At 35.3% G+C, this 20,454-nt stretch overlaps 1 protein-coding gene across 4 annotated transcripts in view; it reads left to right on the top strand.

Moving 5' to 3' along the window:
- Nucleotides 1–1,519: 1,519 nt before the first annotated feature.
- The window catches only part of LOC125277342 (collagen alpha-1(XIX) chain), a 230,833-nt gene continuing 211,898 nt past the window's right edge, over nt 1,520–20,454 (top strand). For 2 of the 4 annotated variants that reach the window (XM_048205748.1, XM_048205746.1), the window contains exons 1-4: nt 1,521–1,746; nt 3,246–3,370; nt 7,362–7,433; nt 10,043–10,142. In XM_048205748.1, coding sequence (XP_048061705.1) covers nt 1,745–1,746; nt 3,246–3,370; nt 7,362–7,433; nt 10,043–10,142 — 299 coding nt within the window. In that variant the 5' untranslated portion in view covers nt 1,521–1,744. The other 2 variants (XM_048205749.1, XM_048205747.1) reach the window with 2 other exon arrangements.

Here is a 20,454-nt window from a genome sequence, read left to right as displayed (position 1 = left end):
GTGTATGCAGTGTAAACTCGCAATAAACGATTTATTCAGTAACATTTCTTTTTTTTTTTTTTTTATTAGTTTATTAATACATTTTTATCTAAAAAATATTTGTGGTATTTATAGACTGAAACACACAAGATAACAAGCTCAACTGAACCAATGATTATTAAAACTAATGAACAATGACCAACGATAAGACATTATTGATAAACCAATAGAAAACCAAAAATAAAAGAGGAAAGGGAAAAGTGAACACGGGCAAGACAAAGCACAATACAAAATAAAAGTTATAGAAACTTCAAAATAAAAGACAATACTTAACTCAAATATGAAACAAAACCAACTTTTTACATTTTATTAAAATATTTGTCAGCCAAACGGTGGCTGATATTTCCATGTTAGCTTTCAAATTGCTCTGTTTTGTGTGTCAAACATTGTTTTTTACTGTTACTGAAATACCTTTTTTAAGGTTGTTTTAAGATTTTTAAAGCATGTGATAGAAATCATTTTTTACTTCATGCTGGGAAATATTTAATGGAGTAAAGTACTCTGGTTTCATTCATTTATATAATATAGTAGGCAATAATAGGATATAATAGGCTATACTATAATATAGGCTAATATAATATGCTATAATATGCTATAATATAATATGCTATAATATAATACAATAGGATATAATATAATATAATATAATGTAATATAGGCTAATATAATGTGCTATAATATAATATGCTATAATATGCTATAATATAATACAATAGGATAGAATATAATATAATAAATAAGCTATAATATGCTATAATATGCTATGCTATGCTATGCTATAATATAATATAATATAATATAATAGGATAGAATGTAATATAATCTAATATGCTATAATATGCTATAATATAATATGCTATAATATGCTATAATATAATCTAATATGCTATAATATGCTATAATATAATATAATATAATATAATATATATATGATAGAATGTAATATAATCTAATAGGCTATAATATGCTATAATATAATATAATATGCTATAAAATAATATAATATAATATAATATAATATAATATAATGTAATATAATGTAATATAATATAATATAATATAATATAATATAATATAATAAATAACCTTTAAAGAATCCCATTAAAATACTGTATACAGTATATTAATATACCCATATATTAATAGCCAAACAGAATTTCAATTTAATTTTGACATTACAAATTGCTGATTTAAAAGTTACTTCAACTATTTTCCACAGCATTGTTCTCAAATTTTATTTTATTCAATTCTATTATAATTATTACACTTGCCGTTTACATCATATTACTAATAAAATAAATGCATACAATTGATTACAAAGTGGAAAAACCTAAGCACATAAAATATAAACGATCTTACTTTTTATTTAAAGTTTTTCTTAAAATGTTGACCTGTAATTAAAAAAAAAAAAAAAAAAAAAAAAAAGTTAGTATCCATGCTATTGGTCAAGTACCCCGTGTACTGTAGCGTGTTCCACAGGGAGCCCCTCAGAGTGTCCTGTCCGTCCTGATGTGTGGTGCTCTAATGAGTGGGTGGGAGGGTCAGGCAGTGCGACAAATAAGGACACGGTTCCTGCACGAGCTTTCATTCTCACTTTTATTTGCAAGTGTGCTTTGGACCCACAGCTGCCTAAAATGCGCTAATTAGCCAAACAGGAATTGCTTGTGCTGTGTGTTTACGCTGGAATAATAAACTTTCTCAGCAAATGTAAGTAGCCGGTGTTCATTTATCTTGGTTGCTGTGACTTTGTAGGTGTTTTTGCTTACTATGTGTGCGGTGTCATTTTCAAATGATCATGTTTGATGTCATCTGAGTTTAACACGACACTGTGAGTCCTGTGCTGTCGGCGTTCGTGTACTTCAAGGAGAGAGAGAGAGAGGGAGAGACTGAATGTTCAGCATTGCTGATTTATCATCATTCGTTTACACAGAGAAATTGCAGTAAACAGTAGCTTTTGACCATGCACGTGACACATTTAGGTATCAGCTGTATGTTTTATTGTTGTTTATTGTTTAGTCAGTTTGGGTTAAGTTTTAAGAAGCTATTTTGGCAGTGTTCATTCTGTATATTTATTATTAAACAAGTGCACGTGGCGTTTGAGCACACTTATTGATGGATTAATGTACTGAGATTAGATACTAACGCTTAAGCTTTAGCTTCACATTGAATACATGCTTAGATAAAATTAGACAGTTTCTCTAATTTAGATTAGCTACTATGTTTTTAGTGTGTATTAGACTTAACACATGCAGATGAGCTGTTTTAATAATCAAGATTTTAGGTTTAAATGTGTATGAATAATAGCTATCTAGATGTTAAAATTCACGTTTAAAAGTACAAAAAAATACTAGTACAAAATTCCACATAGCGCAATAAGAATGACTTGTATGATCAAAGAACAGCATAATTGGTTACAAAAATGTGTCATTTTTGATTGATAGGAGGAGTTTTCAGATTTTTATCTTGATTTTATTAATCAGTAAAGCCTGAATAAGTTCAATGAACTCATCACTGCAGGTTGAAACTTTGATTTTACTTAAATTTCATTCACTATTTTCATTGCATAAACTACACTACCCATGTAGTATTTCTTTCTTGAAAGTTTAAACTTTGAACTTGAGTTTGAAGTTCACAACAAACCAGTTTACTCCATGTTTATGTGCAGAGATGCACTAATGATTGTAGCCTACAAAACTGCATGTGTTTTAAAACTCCACAACAAGTGTTAAATTATTTAGCGCAATTTGTTTGCCCTGTTACTTAAGAGCTCAATAACAACAGTCAGCGGTGGGTAACGGATCGTATTAGTTTACAGGAATCTGGCACTGGGTCCCCAGAAGCACCTCATGCTGGAAACTTACTCTGGCCTGCTGGAGTTTATTCTGAGGAGTGAAATGTCACACTTGACATTTTACGTTAAGACGTTTCACCACATAATTGAAGTGCTAGACAAATTTTACACAGCATGCTCTGTTCCTGCATATTCCATCCGATAAAGTAGCTCATATTCGTTTGATATCCTCGATTATAGGACACTAAAGTTAGTTTCAATGGTTGATTATCAGTAAAACCTATTGAAACGTAACTGAATTGTGAAGGAATATCAAAAAGAAGCAATCAGTCGTCATACAGACAGTAACAAGTAGTGCTGGGTTACCCAGAAGAGCATCAAAGAGTTGTAAAAGTGACGTTGCTTCTATTTCTAGGTTTTCAAGGAGCCCTTTCTCATGTGCCAAAGACGACATGATTCACTATCTCAGATGGACTGTTTTCCTGTGGATCGTAAATTCCATTCCTTTTACTTCAGGAATGGCAGTGAATGAGAGAATAGGTATGTATGCTGTCACCAAGAGCTCTGCACCACGATGTTTGCTTATTCTTGTCCGTTTACAAAAGGTTTGATTAGAAGAGATTACATCTGTTTGGTTTTTCAAGCCTTGTTCGTCTCCGCACAAGAGGTCAATGTTGACTTCAGTGCTCTATTGCAGAGCACCGCTGTCATCGCTGTTAATTAGCTCTCTGTTTTGGCTTTCTTGTTTGGTATTCTTGTATGCAAATGAATTGTTTGTGATGAAAGGCGTCTCGCCCTCCTTTAAGAAGCGGGGACTCTTGCACAGCTATTTGAAATTCCTTCCTGCGAGGACATGGCGTCAAGCCCTTGACCCGGGCGGCGTTAGTCGGAAAGCACCGGGACACATCCGCCGTGGTGTTATGTGTCCGATAGAATTGCTTTATCGGCCCCATTCAGATTAACCTGAGGGGGTTTAAGGAATATTATTGCACAGTGTAAATGCCCATGAATGAGAGTCGCCTTTACAAGAGGACAGGCAAGCAATATTTTTGCCAGCTGAGTGAATTGCTATCTCCCGTGATCCACTGTGCGAGCGTGACATCCAGGAAGAGATTTAGAGAGGATTTACAGCATGTGCTCCTTCTCCTTAAGAGTCGGCAGTTTGCCAGCAGATGTGCTGATTTTTGGAATTTCCTGTTAATGCTGTGTTTTGTGGGGGTGCGGCTGTGGATGTAGATATGTTTGTGTGTTTTTGCGTTTTTGTCTGTGTGAGCATCCTTTTTATTTGGTATGATTGTTGTTGATGAAGCAGAATTCGCTCTTCAGCAATATCAGGCTGCCAATGTTGACCGGGGCTAGTTGTCACATTGGGGTCTCAGTAATTACTACTACTTATACTGAATTAAAACTGGGATATATCGACGCAAAAGTCAACTATATAACAAAGGTGGATTTTGACTGAAATATTGAATTGTGTTCTCAGCATTGGGGTGTTTTAAATAAATATTAGGTTGGGGCAAGTTGTCACGTTTTAAATTTTGTAATTTGCTTTATAAATTTACAATATCTGTCAACCAAAACAATGGTTTGGGATGTTACATTTTATGTCTTCATAGTTGTTTTATTGGTTCAGCTTCAATGAAAAGACTAGAGTGCAAAAGTGGGGTTTCGGAAATAAAAATCCTATTTATTTTCTCCATAGGGAAGTGATTTTTAACTTATAAACTGTTAAATTCAGACAGACGGTGAGCTACAAGGTTGTTAAATAATGTATGTTTTATTATTTCAAATTATTTTTCTGAATAATCATGTTTATAATAATCAGAATTCTTGATGAAAACCTACATTACCCATGATTCTGAAAAAATTCCAGCAGGAATCACAACAAAGTAACCGCCACTCACTCCCATGAAGCTTTGAGAATCATTGTAATAGTCAGTCTTCTTACGCTCTCAAACTATTTAAATATTTGTATATAAATATGCATGTTTTCCAATGAATGTGAAATATAGGTCTGGTTTCACAAACAGGGCTTAGATTAAGCCAGGATTAGGCTTTAGTTCAATTGGATATTTAAGTATCTTATATAAATGTGCTTAAGAAAAAAACATCACTGGTGTGCATCTTGAGACAAAACATTGGCACTGACATATTTTAAGACATGCTTTCAGTTAAAATGGCTCAAACATGAGTTTTAGTCTTTTTGTTTTGATTGTCATTTGAAGTACTTCATGGAATTGTAGTTCTTTCCTTCTTAAGTACACAGTCTTAATACCTTTTGTCCGATTTTCAAATACTTAAATTTTTTGCTTCAAATCAAATTTTTAGTTCATCTTTTATGAATATATAAAACATTGGTGTCTGGCACACCATGAGCCTGCAGACTGTGTGTACACTGTGAGTTTTTAAAAGCTTAGCTTAAAGGTGTGCTATGAATGAATAGTACTCATAAATGTCTGTTGAGATGGTATTCTCACTTGAAACTCAGTAGCGGCTTAAACCTGGAAAGGTATTTGATGCATCACGACTAAACATGCGGATAGGCTGTTTAAAGGGTTAGTTCACCCAAAAATGAAAATTCTGTCATTAATGACTCACCCTCATGTCATTCCAAACCCGTAAGACCTCCGTTCATCTTCGAAACACAGTTTAAGATATTTTAGATTTAGTTTGAGAGCTTTCTGTCCCTCCATTGAAAATGTATGTACAGTAGACTGTCCATGTCCAGAAAGGTAATAAAAACATCATCAAAGTAGTCCATGTGACATCAGAGGGTTAGTTAGAATTTGTTGAAGTATCGAAAATACATTTTGGTCCATACATAACACGTCATCAGCGTCGCTGTCCGGAGCAGAAGAAGAAGAAGCAGCGTCACTGTGGATTGAAAGCAGATATACACAGACCCGGAAGAGAAAACAATGCTGAATAAAGTCGTAGTTTTTGTTATTTTTGGACCAAAATGTATTTTCGATGCTTCAACAAATTCTAACTGACCCTCTGATGTCACATGGACTACTTTGATGATGTTTTTATTACCTTTCTGGACATGGACAGTATACCGTACATACATTTTCAATGGAGGGACAGAAAGGTGTCGGACTAAATCTAAAATATCTTAAACTGAGTTGAACGAAGGTCTTACGGGTTTGGAACGCCATGAGGGTGAGTCATTAATGACATAATTTTCATTTTTGGGTGAACTAACCCTTTAACTCTTTCCCCGCCATTGACGGAATTTTTCAGCAATCCACGTTTTTCACTGTAGTAGGGGGCTCTATTATGCATCTTCTGAAAGAGTACAGAATCTCCGGATCTCAAAACAGGTGAAAAAGAAGCGGAAACAAGCAATATTGCTTATGCACATGTAAAATAATGTGATCATCAAAACTGCCTAACGTTACTGAATGAAATGTTGACCCAGGAAGAGGTATAGGACTGTGCAAGCTTTGGGGGTGTTGATGAACACAATCTACTCAATTTATGTTTTGGTAACTATCCTATTGGTAACTGTTTTGGTCCTATCCTATGGAAGCTTATTTCCACCACGGAATAAAACAATTTATAAGATAATTGTGACTTTTTTTTCTCAGAATTATGAGATATAAGCGAGTTTCAAAGTCCAATTCTGAGGGGGGGAAAAAAAAAGACGTTTGATGTTGCTCTCAGAATATAAACTCACAATTGTGTGTTATAAAGTCAGAATTGTGAGATAACTCACAATTCTGAGTAAAAAGTCATAATTGCAAAATAAAAATTCGCAATTGCAAGAAAAAAGTCAGAATTGTGAGATTAAAAGTCGCAATAACTTTTTTATTATTTTTATTCAGTGGCAGAAACAAGCTTCTATACTATTCTTATGGATACAAAAATGCAGTTTTTTTTTTTTTTTTTAGCTTTTTGTTCAAAATGTTGCTTTTTAAATGAAACTTGCCTACATTCAAGTGTTGATTAAAAAAAAGAATGCATGAAGCTTTGAAGAGGCTCTGTTCTTTATTTTCATATATTGCATGTTCATATATTCATACAATAAAATATTCTGGGGGTGCTGGCAGTAGCTGGCAACTTCTTAAAAAACACTGGCGAGGAAAAATTGAATGGTAGATTTCCACTGTGACAACTTCTCTAATGAACTATCCCCCGGTTTCACAGACAAGGCTTAAGCTAGTCCTAGACTAAAATGCATGTTTGAGCTGTTTTAACTGAAGGAAACTTGGACTGACATATCTTAAAATATGTCAGTAGCATTGTTTTGTCTCAAGTCTCACACCAGTTATGTTTATAAAAGCTACTTACATGTTCTTATATATATATATATATATATATATATATATATATATATTTTTTTTTTTTTTTTTTTTTTTCTTTTTCTTTCTGTGCAATACCTAGCCAAGACTTGAAGTAATGTGCCTATACAAAACGTTTAAAAAAATAAACCACCTGTGGAGTAAAGTGTGAGAAATATAAGTTCAATAAGCTAAAACATTACCAGTTCAATTGCTTCATTAATGTATAATATTCCTCTCCTCTGCAGATCATACATGTCCACCCTTAAAGCTGGAGGAGATATGGCATACCAGTGTGAACATTCACAGAGAATTCACAGGTACAAACAAAGATACTGTATAAACAAATAGAAATCAAACACAGCTCATCCTTATGCAGTGCTGTTAACCATCAAACTGGCTGTTTAACACATCCCTAATGTTGTACATGGCTGAAGCTGACAGAGCAGTTTATACTGTTAATGTTGCATTTCCTAAAGGAAATACCAGTTTTTGCAAGCCAGCTAAAGAATACTGTTGTTGGTAAGCTTAATTTTTAAGATTTGATTCTGTGAAATACAGCATCAGTTCAGAGTTTTTGCTGTCCGTTGGCTGCACATAAGAATCAATCAACAGTCACTGTGTAAAGCTGCATATACGCTACCAATCAAAAGTTTATGGTTGGTAAGATGTTTTTGAAAGAAGTGTCTTATGCTCACCAAGGCAGCAAATTTGATCAAAAATACAGTAAAAACCATAATATTTTCTTTTTTTTATATATATATGTGATGGCAAAGCTAAGGTTTCAGCATCATTACTCCAGTCTTTAGTGTCACATGATCCTTCAGAAATCAATCTAATATGTTGATTTGCTTCTCAAGAAACATTTATCAATGTTGAAAACTTTGTGAAATAGAAATTTTTGTGACATTATAAATGTCTTTAGTGACAGTAAAGACATTTATAATGTCACAATTTCTATTTTATCAATTTAATGCATCCATACTGAATAAAAGTATAGACTCCCCCCCCCCCCCCCCCCAAAAAAAAAAAAAACTTAACTGAACAGTAGTGTTAATGGTTAAATAGAGAGCAAGAAAGAAAAGACCAATCACTATTTAATATACAAATGAATGGAAGAAAAATGTCCAATCACGATTTGGTATGCAAATTGTAGGTTAGATTTGCTATTCTGTCGGACAGTAGGATATTATCAAAAAAGTTAAAGGGTTAGTTTACCCAAAAATGAAATTTGTCATTAATTACTCACCCTCATGTCGTTCCAAACCTGTAAGACCTTCGTTCATCTTCGAAACAATTAAGATATTTTTGATAAAATCTGAGAGGTATCTGTCTCCTCCATAGACAGCTATATAACCACCACTTTCAAGGTCGGTGTTCTGACATAGAACCTGAAAGCGCTGAACGTAAACAGTATAATATCATGTCGATATTAAGATATTATTAAGATATTTTTGATGAAATCCATGCGTTTTTTTTTTTTTTTCTCTTCTTTAAATCTCCCATAGAAAGCAACAAAATTTCCACATTCAAGGTCCAGAAAAGTAGTAAAGACATCATTAAAATAGTCAACATGACTTCAGTGGTTCAAACTTAATGTTATGAAGCGACGAGAATACTTTTTGTGTGCAAAAACAAAACAAAAATAACAACTTTATTTAACAATTTCATTCTCCTCCGCAGTTTACATTGAAGACACATTGCAGAGCTTCCGTGTTTACGTATCGCATTTCTCAGGAGCTAATTACCCTCCTCCATCCCCAGCTCCTCCTCCTCTCGTCAGTCAGGATTTGGCCTTATGATTTCCCTGAATCAGACTAAAGCCGCGGTCACACTAGACTTTGAACGTGCGAAATTTCTTCGGATGCTGTAACGGTGGTGATACGACGTCACGGTCTACAGCGTCTTTTTTTATAAACATGAATTCCACATATAACTTAAAGTAATACATTCAAAATGTAAAAAATATAGTACTCAAATTTACTGCAAAAATATAATTCTTTTAATTCAGCCAAGAGGTCATGCCGTGACGAATCGATCTTCTACTGGTCGCACGTCTTCACGGATGCGAATTCGCAGGTCAGAGTTCACCAAAGTTGAACTTTGGAACGCAGCGAAATACGATTTTTTTTTCGCACGAGCTTGCGTTTCCGGTTTAACGCGTTCACATGCATTTGAATGGAAGTCAATGGAACGAAAAGTGCAGTGTGACCACACCTTAATTTGTGAAATATGTGTACTTTAAAAAATAATTGACATTAATGATATCTGCATATGTTGGTTCTGTTCTGTTCTGTTTACCCTAGGGGGGGTTATTGCTGCTCTCCCTGCTCTTATCCATGCTAGACTGCATGGAAGCGCAGGGAGTTCTTGAACAGAACCATACCGCCAATACAAACTCTATGCATTATCAATCATATTTGACGATAGTGGTCCTGACAGAAATATCTTAATTTGTGTTCTGAAGATGAATAAAGGTCTTACGGGTTTGGAATGACTTAAGGGTGAGTAATTAATGACAGAATTGTAATTTTTGGGTGAACTAACCCTTTAAGTGTAAAGTAAGTATAAAGTGTAAAGGCTGAAATCATCTACAAAATAAAGTTTGTACAAATTGCAGAAGTTTAATATTTAGAGGCCCTAAACCAGAATGTTTTATGAATAACAGTACAGTAATGCCATGCTAACACTAATCATTCCCCATAAAAGACTACAAATGTGTGTTCAGCAGATTGTATGGGACGACATTTAGTGAAAATCTCTTTAGCCCGAAGCTAAGATTGTTCCTTTAGCAGAACATGGTGCTTACAGCTCTAAGGTCATGTTTTCAATTCCCCAAATGTTTACACTCAAATGTACTGTAAGTTTCTTTGGACAGGCAAATGCATAAACGTAATGTATGTTTTTCTTTTTCTCCTCTCGTTTACAGGATTCGATTTAGCCGAGAAGTTCCTTCTCAGAAAAGGCATGGTGACGGATGACAGGCTGTTGTTTAGACTGGGGAGTAAACCCCTGTTTAAACCAACAGAGTAAGTTCTGCAAATGTTGATGAGGTTTTGATATTGCGCCTTTTATTTTTCCACTCGCACATCAGTCAGATGGTCGTTTTGTCTGAAAACGGTGTACAGCTAACTGTGACGGCTAAGCTGGAAGTTATTGCAGCAAATGTGCATATCCATATGGATGTTTACGTAGTTTGGACGTGATCGATGATGTGCAGAATCTTCTCGCATCTGGAGAGCAGAAAGTAGGACAGTTCCTTGCAGAATCAGTGCTGTGATGAGCATGTTATGATGGGAGTTTGAATTAAAGCCCACATCCACATGTTGCGTGTTTTGGTTCTCCTTTCTGACAGATTCTCATATAAATCTCCATGAGAGAGAGCGCAGGTCGCTTAGCTGAACAACTGCATTCTCTGAGCGGTTCGCACGAGCTTCCACCGCTCAAGTTTTGAAAATACGCCAGGCCGTTATTGGGTTCCTGCAGAGCAAACCGATATTTTCTCATGGTGTAAGCTTGCTTTCACTTCAGCTGATATCCGGTAGAAGACTAGGTGGATGTCGCGTACGCTTTTAATGGTGTGTTGACATGGAATGACCCAGATATCGCAAGCTCGCTGAGATAATTCCCCTCGCATCGGCTAATAAGGATAAACTGTGAGGTGAGCCGTGAGACATGTTGAATAATTTGGACAGAATTAATTTGCAGACCGTGGGCAGTGGGCTCGACCAAGGAGAAAGAGAGGTGACTGTAATGGAGTGCCGCCTAGAAGAGACATCAAGCTGTAATAGGGAATCATGTCCTGTATATTAATTGCTTTAAAATGACTCTAATAACTTATAGCTCAAGGGTGACACCAAGTTCAAAGAAGGCTTCTATGTTAGTTAGACACCGCTGGTATGTTTAATCTACATATGACGGCCTTGGACATGTGTGCATGTTGTGTACGCTGTGTTCTGTCAAGGTCAAGTTGGTCAGACCGCAAGAACCCACGGCATATTCATGAATCCAAAGAGCTCAAATGAGTTCAAATTGATGTTCAAAAGAACTCCTTTGTAGTTTGCTGAAAAAACTGGTGGGATTGGCGTGCTCCAGACAGAGTTGGAGTTGGGAAGTTGAAATTCTCTATTTCCGACTTCAAAGCGTTCCAAAGTCGGCCATACGTCATGGCCAAACATAAACAAAATAGGGTGGTGCCATGACTAATTATGTTAATTATGACAGAAACAAAAAAGATGTTTTTGACTAAAAACATCTGACAAAAAGCGAAACATTTTTTTGTTATCATTACATTTTGTAACTCATTAGACATTAAAGCATGTCTCTAGCAAGACCTAGATTTTGTTTGTTTCCTGGGGAATTCATAAACTGATCAAATACAACTTGAATGCAATTCGCTTTGGATAAAAGCATCTGCCAAATGCATTGAGAAATAGGCTGCATTTGTAATTTTAGTTTCATTGTGATGCTGTGAGCATTTCATATTTAATATTTTTTTGACTAACAATTTGTAATTTTATATTTATTTATATATATATATATATATATATATATATATATATATATATATATATATATAATGTATGTATGTAGTGCCTGGCACGCTCAAATCAATCGTAGGTGGTTTGAGTGAAATTACATCAAATTCAAATTATGTGCTTCTGTTTCGGGGTTGATAGTTCTACTTTCCAAAGTCTAATGTCTGTTCTTGAGTGCCATTCCAGTGGTTATTTTTTTAGTTAAGAGTTTTCTGGAGCACAGCTTTATTTTCCTGTCTTTTAATGCACAGTGGACACAAACCTATTATCATTTATTTAAAGGGTTAGTTGACCCAAAAATGAAAATTCTGTCATCAATTACTCACCCTCATGTCGTTCCAAACCTCTAAGACCTTCGTTCATCTTTGGAACAAAATTAAGATATTTTTGATGAAATCTGAGCGGTATCTTTCTCCTCCATAGACAGCAATTTAACCACCACTTTCAAGGTCGGTGTTCTGACATAGAACCTGAAAGCGCTGAACGTAAACAGTGTAGGAGAATGACACAGAAGAGAAGACATTGTTGAATAAAGTTGCTATTTTTGTTTTGTTTTTTACGCACAAAAAGTATTCTCATCACTCCATAAAATTAAGGTTGAACCACTGCGTGGACTATTTTAATGATGTCTTTACTACCTTTCTGGACCTTGAAAGTGGTAATTAAAATCTCTCGGCTTTCATCAAAAGTATCTTAATTTTTGTTCCGAAGATGAACAAATGTCTTACGGGTGGAATGACATGAGGGTGAGTAATTAATGACAGAATTTTCAGTTTTGGGTGAACTAACCCTTTAAGAAAGATAGCATGGCATGCTTCACTAGCAAAATATAATTGTTGTGAGCTGTTGTGATTATTTTGATGGAAATGATTTCAACCATGAATTAAAGGTGCTAAAGAGGATCTTTTCGTCGACTGAGAAACCAAAGTGAGTTTTTGAAATGAGCGCATGCATAAGAACAACCCCCCTCCTTCACAGCTCATTTCAAGGGAACGCCTCCCAAAACTCGTGCACGAGTATTGGAACACGAGTGTTTACCACCGGCATTCGTGACGTGTTAGTGGATTCATTATGTCGGACTCACCGCAGGTGACTCATAATCTGCAGTTGTTACTCCTGTCTCCTGACAAAAACATTGCATTTGGCGCTCCTGGAGTGTGGAAAGTTACTGGAGCGCGCAACCGCGCTCGTCTCTCACAAGGAACGTCATGGCAGTGATTGACAAGCCAGAGGGCCAATCATTTACGCGATGATCGCGTAAACGATTGGCTGATGTTTTTAAGGCCCTACCTCGTGCACAGATGATGTATATTAATATTATTCCTTTCAGTGCACCTAATAAATAGTCTTTTATCAGTTAGTAAAGACAGTTTCAAGTAATATTGCAAAAATGTATAAAACAAAACATCCTCTTTAGCACCTTTAAATAATGAACTATATTACAATTTATTAAACATTGGTACACTACCATTCAGAAGTTTTTTGTGTGTGTGTGTGTGTGATTTTGAAAGAAATCTCTTTTGCTCCCCAAGGCATTTATTTGATCAAAAATACAGTAAAATGAATTTTCATTCTTCTGTTTCACACGATCCTTCAGAAATCATTCTAATTTGCTGATTTTGTGCCCAGGAAATATTTCTATTATTATTTATTATTGTTATCAATGCTCAGAACAGTTGGGCTGCTTAATAGTTTTGTAGAAACCGTGATATGTATTTTTTCATGATTCTTTGAAGAATGGAAAGTTCAAAAGAACAGTATTTATTTGAAATATAAATCTTTTGTAACATTATAAATGTCTTTACTGTAACTTTTGACATTTAATCAGTGTGTCCTTGCTGATTAAAAATAATTGCTCCCCCTCGAAAAAACATTACTGTCCTCAGACATTTAAACTGTTCTTTAAGGTTGACCCTTTCTTGTGATATAATTACTGTACCACACAGCCTCTCATTGCTTTAGGATACGGTTCAAGATTAAGACAAAGCATTTGGACACTTTCAGTATGCTCATAGTTAATGTGATGGGCTACATCTGTGTAAACTTAAGGAGAACTGACTACATAAATCCATTAAAAATGTCCTTGGGACCAGTTAGTTAAATGTAATTGCTAGAGGAGGTTCTGAGAAAAGGTCTAGCGTAATTTGTTTTCGCAAATGCCACTTGGTTTGATAATTTATCTAAAGCAATAAGATTAATACATTAAGTGTCCAAAAGTCCAATATTTTGGGGCTACTATATCCTAATATGGAAAAACACTGTGCATTGCGCACTAAAGTAGTACATTGTTTAAGGTTTGTAGGCCATTTGTTAATTTGTGTTTCATCATAGTCTTTAGTTTTTATTCTCTGTGGTTTCAAGCACACCTGCTGGGTTGGCCACAGAGATTCACAGAGCACCCAGTGGACATCTCTTGTACCTCCATACATTTCACCAGTGAAAAATAACACCATGTCATCTGCACAGGGAAAGGGAGGATATTTTTAGCGTTTTTTTATACAACTGTAAACACACCGTTTGCTCCCTGGGACCCTGAAGGGGCCGTGGGTCAGATGATTTGCGATCTGTTGCTCTACCTAGTGCTTGGTGGTCAGCGGCCTGCTGTGGGGCTTTCTCTCTGCCGCTCAGACCGGCCCTCATGGACCAACTGTGAGTCTCCTTGACTGGAGGTGGAGGGCAGTTTCGGGGGACGAGAATGCCAAGTTGTCTACCCGGACCCCCGTACAGACGCATACACACACCCACCCCGCCAGACCTCAATTAAGCTGAACTCTGACAGGTGATGGCGTTAGTCAGCTGGAGGTGTCAGGGGGTGCAGAAGAGGGGTCAAAGAGCCCCCAGCACAAACTCCAAACATCTCTCACTTTACTCGCAGGAAATGCAGCCGGGCCCGTCGTCCAGTTGATACGGTCACATGGAAAGAGAAGGCTTCACTCCCCCAGACTATTTTCCATTAGTTGTTTCACAGATGATTCTGCTAAGATGCGTTAATTGCATGTTTGGTATTCATTTTTATGAGAAGCAAGGAGCGTGGGAACGATCTGAAAAGTGTTGGGGGAAGCACAATATAAAGCTTATGAGCTTTGCTCATGAATATTAATCGTGTGACTTGATGTTTGCCTATTAGTCCTGAGTTGATGTTAATAAAAGGCACTATCTATAGTAGGCATACTGCACATTTATTCAGTTCACTGCTATGGCTGAATCTTCTGAGGCTTGTTCTTTGTCTTAAAGTTTCCGTTTCTGTGTGGCTGACTAATTTATTTTCTTTTTTTTTTTTTTTTTTTTTGGCCAAAATGAAACTCTTAAAGGTGAAGTCTGTAGTTTTCTGTGCCACTATCAGCACAAAACCACCAGACACAATTGTAATCTGTTCATTTGAAAATGAAACGGACATAATAATGCTGGCACATATAATTGCATAAGTTTGGGGTAGCATTTTGTACTCATTGACAATGGAAGACTTGTGGAATGTTTAATTTATTTATTTTTTGTCTTTGTCATTTTTCACTCGTCGCTGACTTTTATATTTAGGGCTGTCAAGCGATTAAAGATTTTAATCTAATTATTTACACAATGTGGCGATTATCTATCTAATTAATCGCACATCAAATTTGGCTGGAAATTACCCCCAAATGATAATTTAAAGGTGCCCTCGAATGAAAAATTGAATTTATCTTGGCATAGTTAAATAACAAGAGTTCAGTACATGGAAATGACATATAGTGAGTCTCAAACTCCATTGTTTCCTCCTTCTTATATAAATCTCATTTGTTTAAAAGACCTCTGGAAAACAGGCGAATCTCAACATAACACCGACTGTTACGTAACAGTCGGGGTGTACGCCCCCAATATTTGCATATGCCAGCCCATGTTTCCAACATTATAAAAGGCATTAGACAAGGGCAGCCAGTATTAACATCTGGATGTGCACAACCAAATCATCAGACTAGGTAAGCAAGCAAGAACAATAGCGAAAAATGGCAGATGGAGCAATAATAACTGACATGATCCATGATAACGTGATATTTTTAGTGATATTTGTAAACTCTTTCTAAATGTTTTGTTAGCATGTTGCTAATGTACTGTTAAATGTGGTTAAAGTTACCATCGGTTATTACTGTATTCACGGAGACAAGAGAGCCGTCGCTATTTTCATTTTTAAACACTTGCAGTCTGTATAATGCATAAACACAACTTCATTCTTTAATCTCTCCAACAGAGTAGCATTACCCGTTAGCCACGGAGCACTATCAAACTCATTAAAAATCAGAAGTAAACAATATAACAGTATACAATACTCACATAATCTGACACATGCATGCCGCATGCATGACGAACACTTTGTAAAGATCCATTTTGAGGGTTATATTAGCTGTGTAAACTTTAAGGCACTGTTTAAGGCAAGCGCGAGCTCTGTGGGCTGAGAGCACGGGATTTAAAGGGGCCGCAGCATAAAATTGGCGCGTTTATAATGATGCCCCAAAATAGGCAGTTAAAAAAAATTAATAAAAAAAAAATCTATCGGGTATTTTGAGCTGAAACTTCAGACACATTCAGGGGACACCTTAGACTTATATTACATCTTTTAAAAACATAATCTAGGGCACCTTTAAAGTCATTATTGTGTTAAATGAGAAAAGCATCAAATAGACATTACAAAAAGTAGCTTTAGAAAAAAAAAAAAAAAGATTGATTTGATTTAACAGAATTTATTACAGCTTTAGGCTTCAGTGGCTATGAGGGTGAGTAAATGATGACATAATTTTCATTTTTGGGTGAACTATACTTTTAATGGATTTTTTTTATTAAGGAAATATGATGATGATTATTATTATTATTATTATTATTATTATTTTTTTTTTTTTTTTTTTCTGAAATGATACTCTAAAATAAGAAACTAAAGCTGCCAGTAGGTGAAATGTCATTAAATGTCTAAATGAGTAAGTCATTGGGCCCTGTCATACACCCGGCGCAATGCAAGTGTTTTTGCTAGTTTCAGCCCGACGCAGTTATAATTTTCACGTCCAGCGCCACGTTGTTTAAATAGCAAATACACTCATGCCCATCTGTTCACCCATGGGCGTGCTGGTCTGAAAACGAGGTGTGTTCAGGTGCATTTTTGACGTGTTGTTAATTCGAGGCAACTGAAAACGACTGCGCCATTGACCAACAAAAACCTGGTTTAAAGTTTTTTTATATATATAATATAATACAATATAATATATATTATATATATATGTGTGTATATATATATATATATATATATATATATATATATATATATATATTGTGTATGTTTTTGTTATTTAAAGGGTGCGTTAATAATATGCGCCTATAGGCGGGCTATATAACGTGCATATACTCTGCTTGTTGCACACCGTGACACTCAGCAGCACACAAACATGCCAAATATTAAAAATAAAAGATTACAATGTAAAAGATTAATGTGTACATAAAGATAAAAATGCCTACATGTCATTGCATGTATCAGAATTACCTATTTGCTGTAATGACAAATGAAATTGGTTAATTATTTGACCAATTGTGGCAATACACACATGTATTTAAACTGACTCGTCAGGTTGAGGTTGTCTATATTCCAGCATGTAAATAGTGAATCTGCCATGGTGCAAGTGCACCTGGCTTTTAAAAGGAATGGGAGATGACGCTTTGATTGGTTTATTGCACGTTTATGCCCAAAACACTCCCATGACTCATTAAGAGACCAGGTACAACCCTTTTAAACCATGCGCCTGGCATGCCGACCAAACTAGCAAAAGCATTAAACTAGCAAAAGTGGATTCAGAAAGTGCACCTGCGTCATGCACTTCAGACCATGTGCTTAGATTGTTAAAATAGGGCCCACTGAGTCATTCATTCATTTATTCATTCAATTTGTTCAAACAACTGATACATTCAGGAATTAAGTAAATGGCTCTCTTTATGAATGGACCATTAAATCATTGGTTCACCTGATTGAGTCACTCAAAATGTGGATTCATTCAGAAACGAAGCACTGCGTTGTGTTGCTGTGTGACGCACAACAGTTCTGCACTGGCTTTATAGGATATATTTTTTTTTATTGGCAAAATTGAGCAAAAGCAGACAATATATTATATTATATTATATTATAAATCAAAATGTGGGACACTTTAGTCATTATGTTATGTTATGCATGGGTGAATAAACTTATGGCAACTGTGAGATACCTTTTGTAGCAATGGCAGCATTTATTTGCTTATTAATCTGAATGTTCAGAGATTAGTTTAAAATGGGCTGCTTTAGAGTGTTACATCCCATCATATTTGGCATATGGCCTCTGATGTCCTTATTTAACAGCTCAGTGATGAAGTGAATTGATGTCACGGTGCCCAGGTTGGTGTGCTTCGAAACACTGCCCTCACTTATGAGGTCTCGCTCAGCACAAGTCCATTCCACCGGCTGGTCGTATTGAGTCTAATTTAGGGTTGTAGTCATAAAATCAATTACTCAGCAAATCCATAAAAGTCTTTGTCTTGTTTTAAGTTACTGTTGTAAGCGTATCTATTTCCTTTTCTAGATAAATGTTAGATGGAATTCTCTTGGAATCCGCTAGACTTTCCAAAACTTCATGAATCTCGTTCTTCACTATAAGGTGAATTGACAACTAAATTTAGCTGCAGTGTGCACTTGGCCAATATGATTCTTTTTCCACTTAACATATCTTCTGAAACCATATGATTTTTTTTGAGAAATATATTAAAGTTTAAGGCATTATTCAATGAAAATCTTCTCAAGCCTTCCACACATTTTTCTTTGTGTTCCACAGTATCTTAAGGGTAAGTAAATAACAATTTTCATTCCTGAATGAAGTATGCCAACCAAATGCGTTTGAAAATTTTGTGGTCAGTTTTAGTCATAATCCGGCCATTGTCCCAAAATAGGTCTAGACTAGTTTCCCATAAGCCTCTCTTCTGTGTCTTCCTCTTATCCAAAAGCATTTGATCTTGCAGCATGTAAAGTCAGAGTATATATCATTTTAATAATGTGCATTTTCCCTATTCAGCCTGTGAAAGCTCTAGACACGCTATGCATACGTGCCTAGAGAGAATAGAGAATGATCTATTTGAACAGAAACTCATTTTCAGACTGTCTCTTGCAAGTCTGCTCTCTCTCTCTCTCCCTCTCTCTCTCATTCTCTTTTGTCCCTTTAAAGTATTCATACATGAGATTTCCCCATTGTCAGTTTTCCTGATTGTGTTTGATGAAGTGCCAGTAAATTACCAAATAGTGTGTGAAAGGAATGAAAAAGGAAAATGGGGAGTAATTCTTTTTGTAACACTTACAGTGTTATGAGATTCACTCAAAAATGTAATATTATTCTTTCAACAATTTTAATAACCAGATAGAAGTTTTTTAAAGCATATTTTTAGCGTCTTGTTCCTTAAATTTGCATTTACAGCTACTGTAGTTCATTTAGACCAATGAAAACATCTCAGTGGTTTCAAACAATAGGGTGATCTCCTGTTATGAATGGACACATTTACATTGTTTTCGATCTGATGAACTTTTCAGACAAGACTAAAGAAAAAATACTGAGGAGAACATGGATGCCAGTGCACTAACATAAGTTATTGAAGCTAGTAACACACAGGTTAACTGTCATTTCATGTATAATATGTTGCTTTTAATATTTAGTAACTGTGTTAAATGACAAATGATTGAAAATAGCACTTTACTGCTGAACTGAAGCAATAATCAAAGATGTTTTTCTAGAACGTCCTTGTTAGGAAGCCTGATTCATTTAGTTATTTTGTTCATATACTGTATCATTCACTGTTGAAGTCTTTCTCTTTGTATGAGGTACTGTATTTAATTGAATGCATATGTTTGCCACTTATTTTCTTACATAAAGGGTGTTTCTGGTTATTTTTAGAATTAATTTAAAGGATTAGTTCACTTTCAAATTAAAATTTCCTGATAATTTACTCACCCCCATGTCATCCAAGATGTCGAAAAGAAAATAAGGTTTTTGATGAAAACCATTCCAGGATTTTTCTCCATATAGTGGAATTCAATGGAGCCCAAATGGTTGAAGGTCAAAATTACAGTTTCAGTGCAGCTTCAAAGCGTTCTACAAAATAAGGGTCTTATCTAGAGAAACAATCTCTCATTTTCTAAAAAAAAAAAAAAAAAAACATTTTAACCATAAATGCTCATCTTGAACTAGCTCTCTTCTTCTTCTCTATTTGAATTCTGGCAATGTAGACGCTGCTAAGTGTATTACTGCCCTCCACAGGTCAAAGTTTGAACTAATTGTTATAAACTTGCACTAGCATATTGTATTTGACAATTTAGTTCAAACTTTGACCTGTTTTTTTTCTTTTTTTTTAGAAAATGAGTGATGGTTTCTCTAGATAAGATCCTTATTTCTCATCTGGGATCGCTGTAAACTGTAATTTTGACCTCCAACCATTTGGGGTTCATTGAAGTCCACTATATGGAGAAAAATCCTGGAATGTTTTCATCAAAAACCTTAAATTCTTTTCGACTGAAGAAAGAAGGACATGGACATCTTGGATGACATGGGGGTGAGTAAATTATCAAGAAATTTTAATTTGAAAGTGAACTAATCCTTTAATAGAATAAAATGACCCTGAGAAGTATTCACTGGAGTAAAGTAACAGCTAGACCTGGTCTATTACCGTTCAAAAGTTTGGGGACAGTAAGATTTATTATTTTGAATTTTTTTGAAGAAGAAATTTATACTTTTATTTAGCAAGAATTCTTTAAATCATTCAAAAGTAACAGCCAATACATT

This window comes from Megalobrama amblycephala, linkage group LG10 (assembly GCF_018812025.1).
Source record: "Megalobrama amblycephala isolate DHTTF-2021 linkage group LG10, ASM1881202v1, whole genome shotgun sequence".
Taxonomy (NCBI): Eukaryota; Metazoa; Chordata; class Actinopteri; order Cypriniformes; family Xenocyprididae; genus Megalobrama; species Megalobrama amblycephala.
The sequence above is the reverse complement of the archived record's forward strand: the minus strand, read 5'-3'. Positions and strand labels throughout refer to the sequence as shown.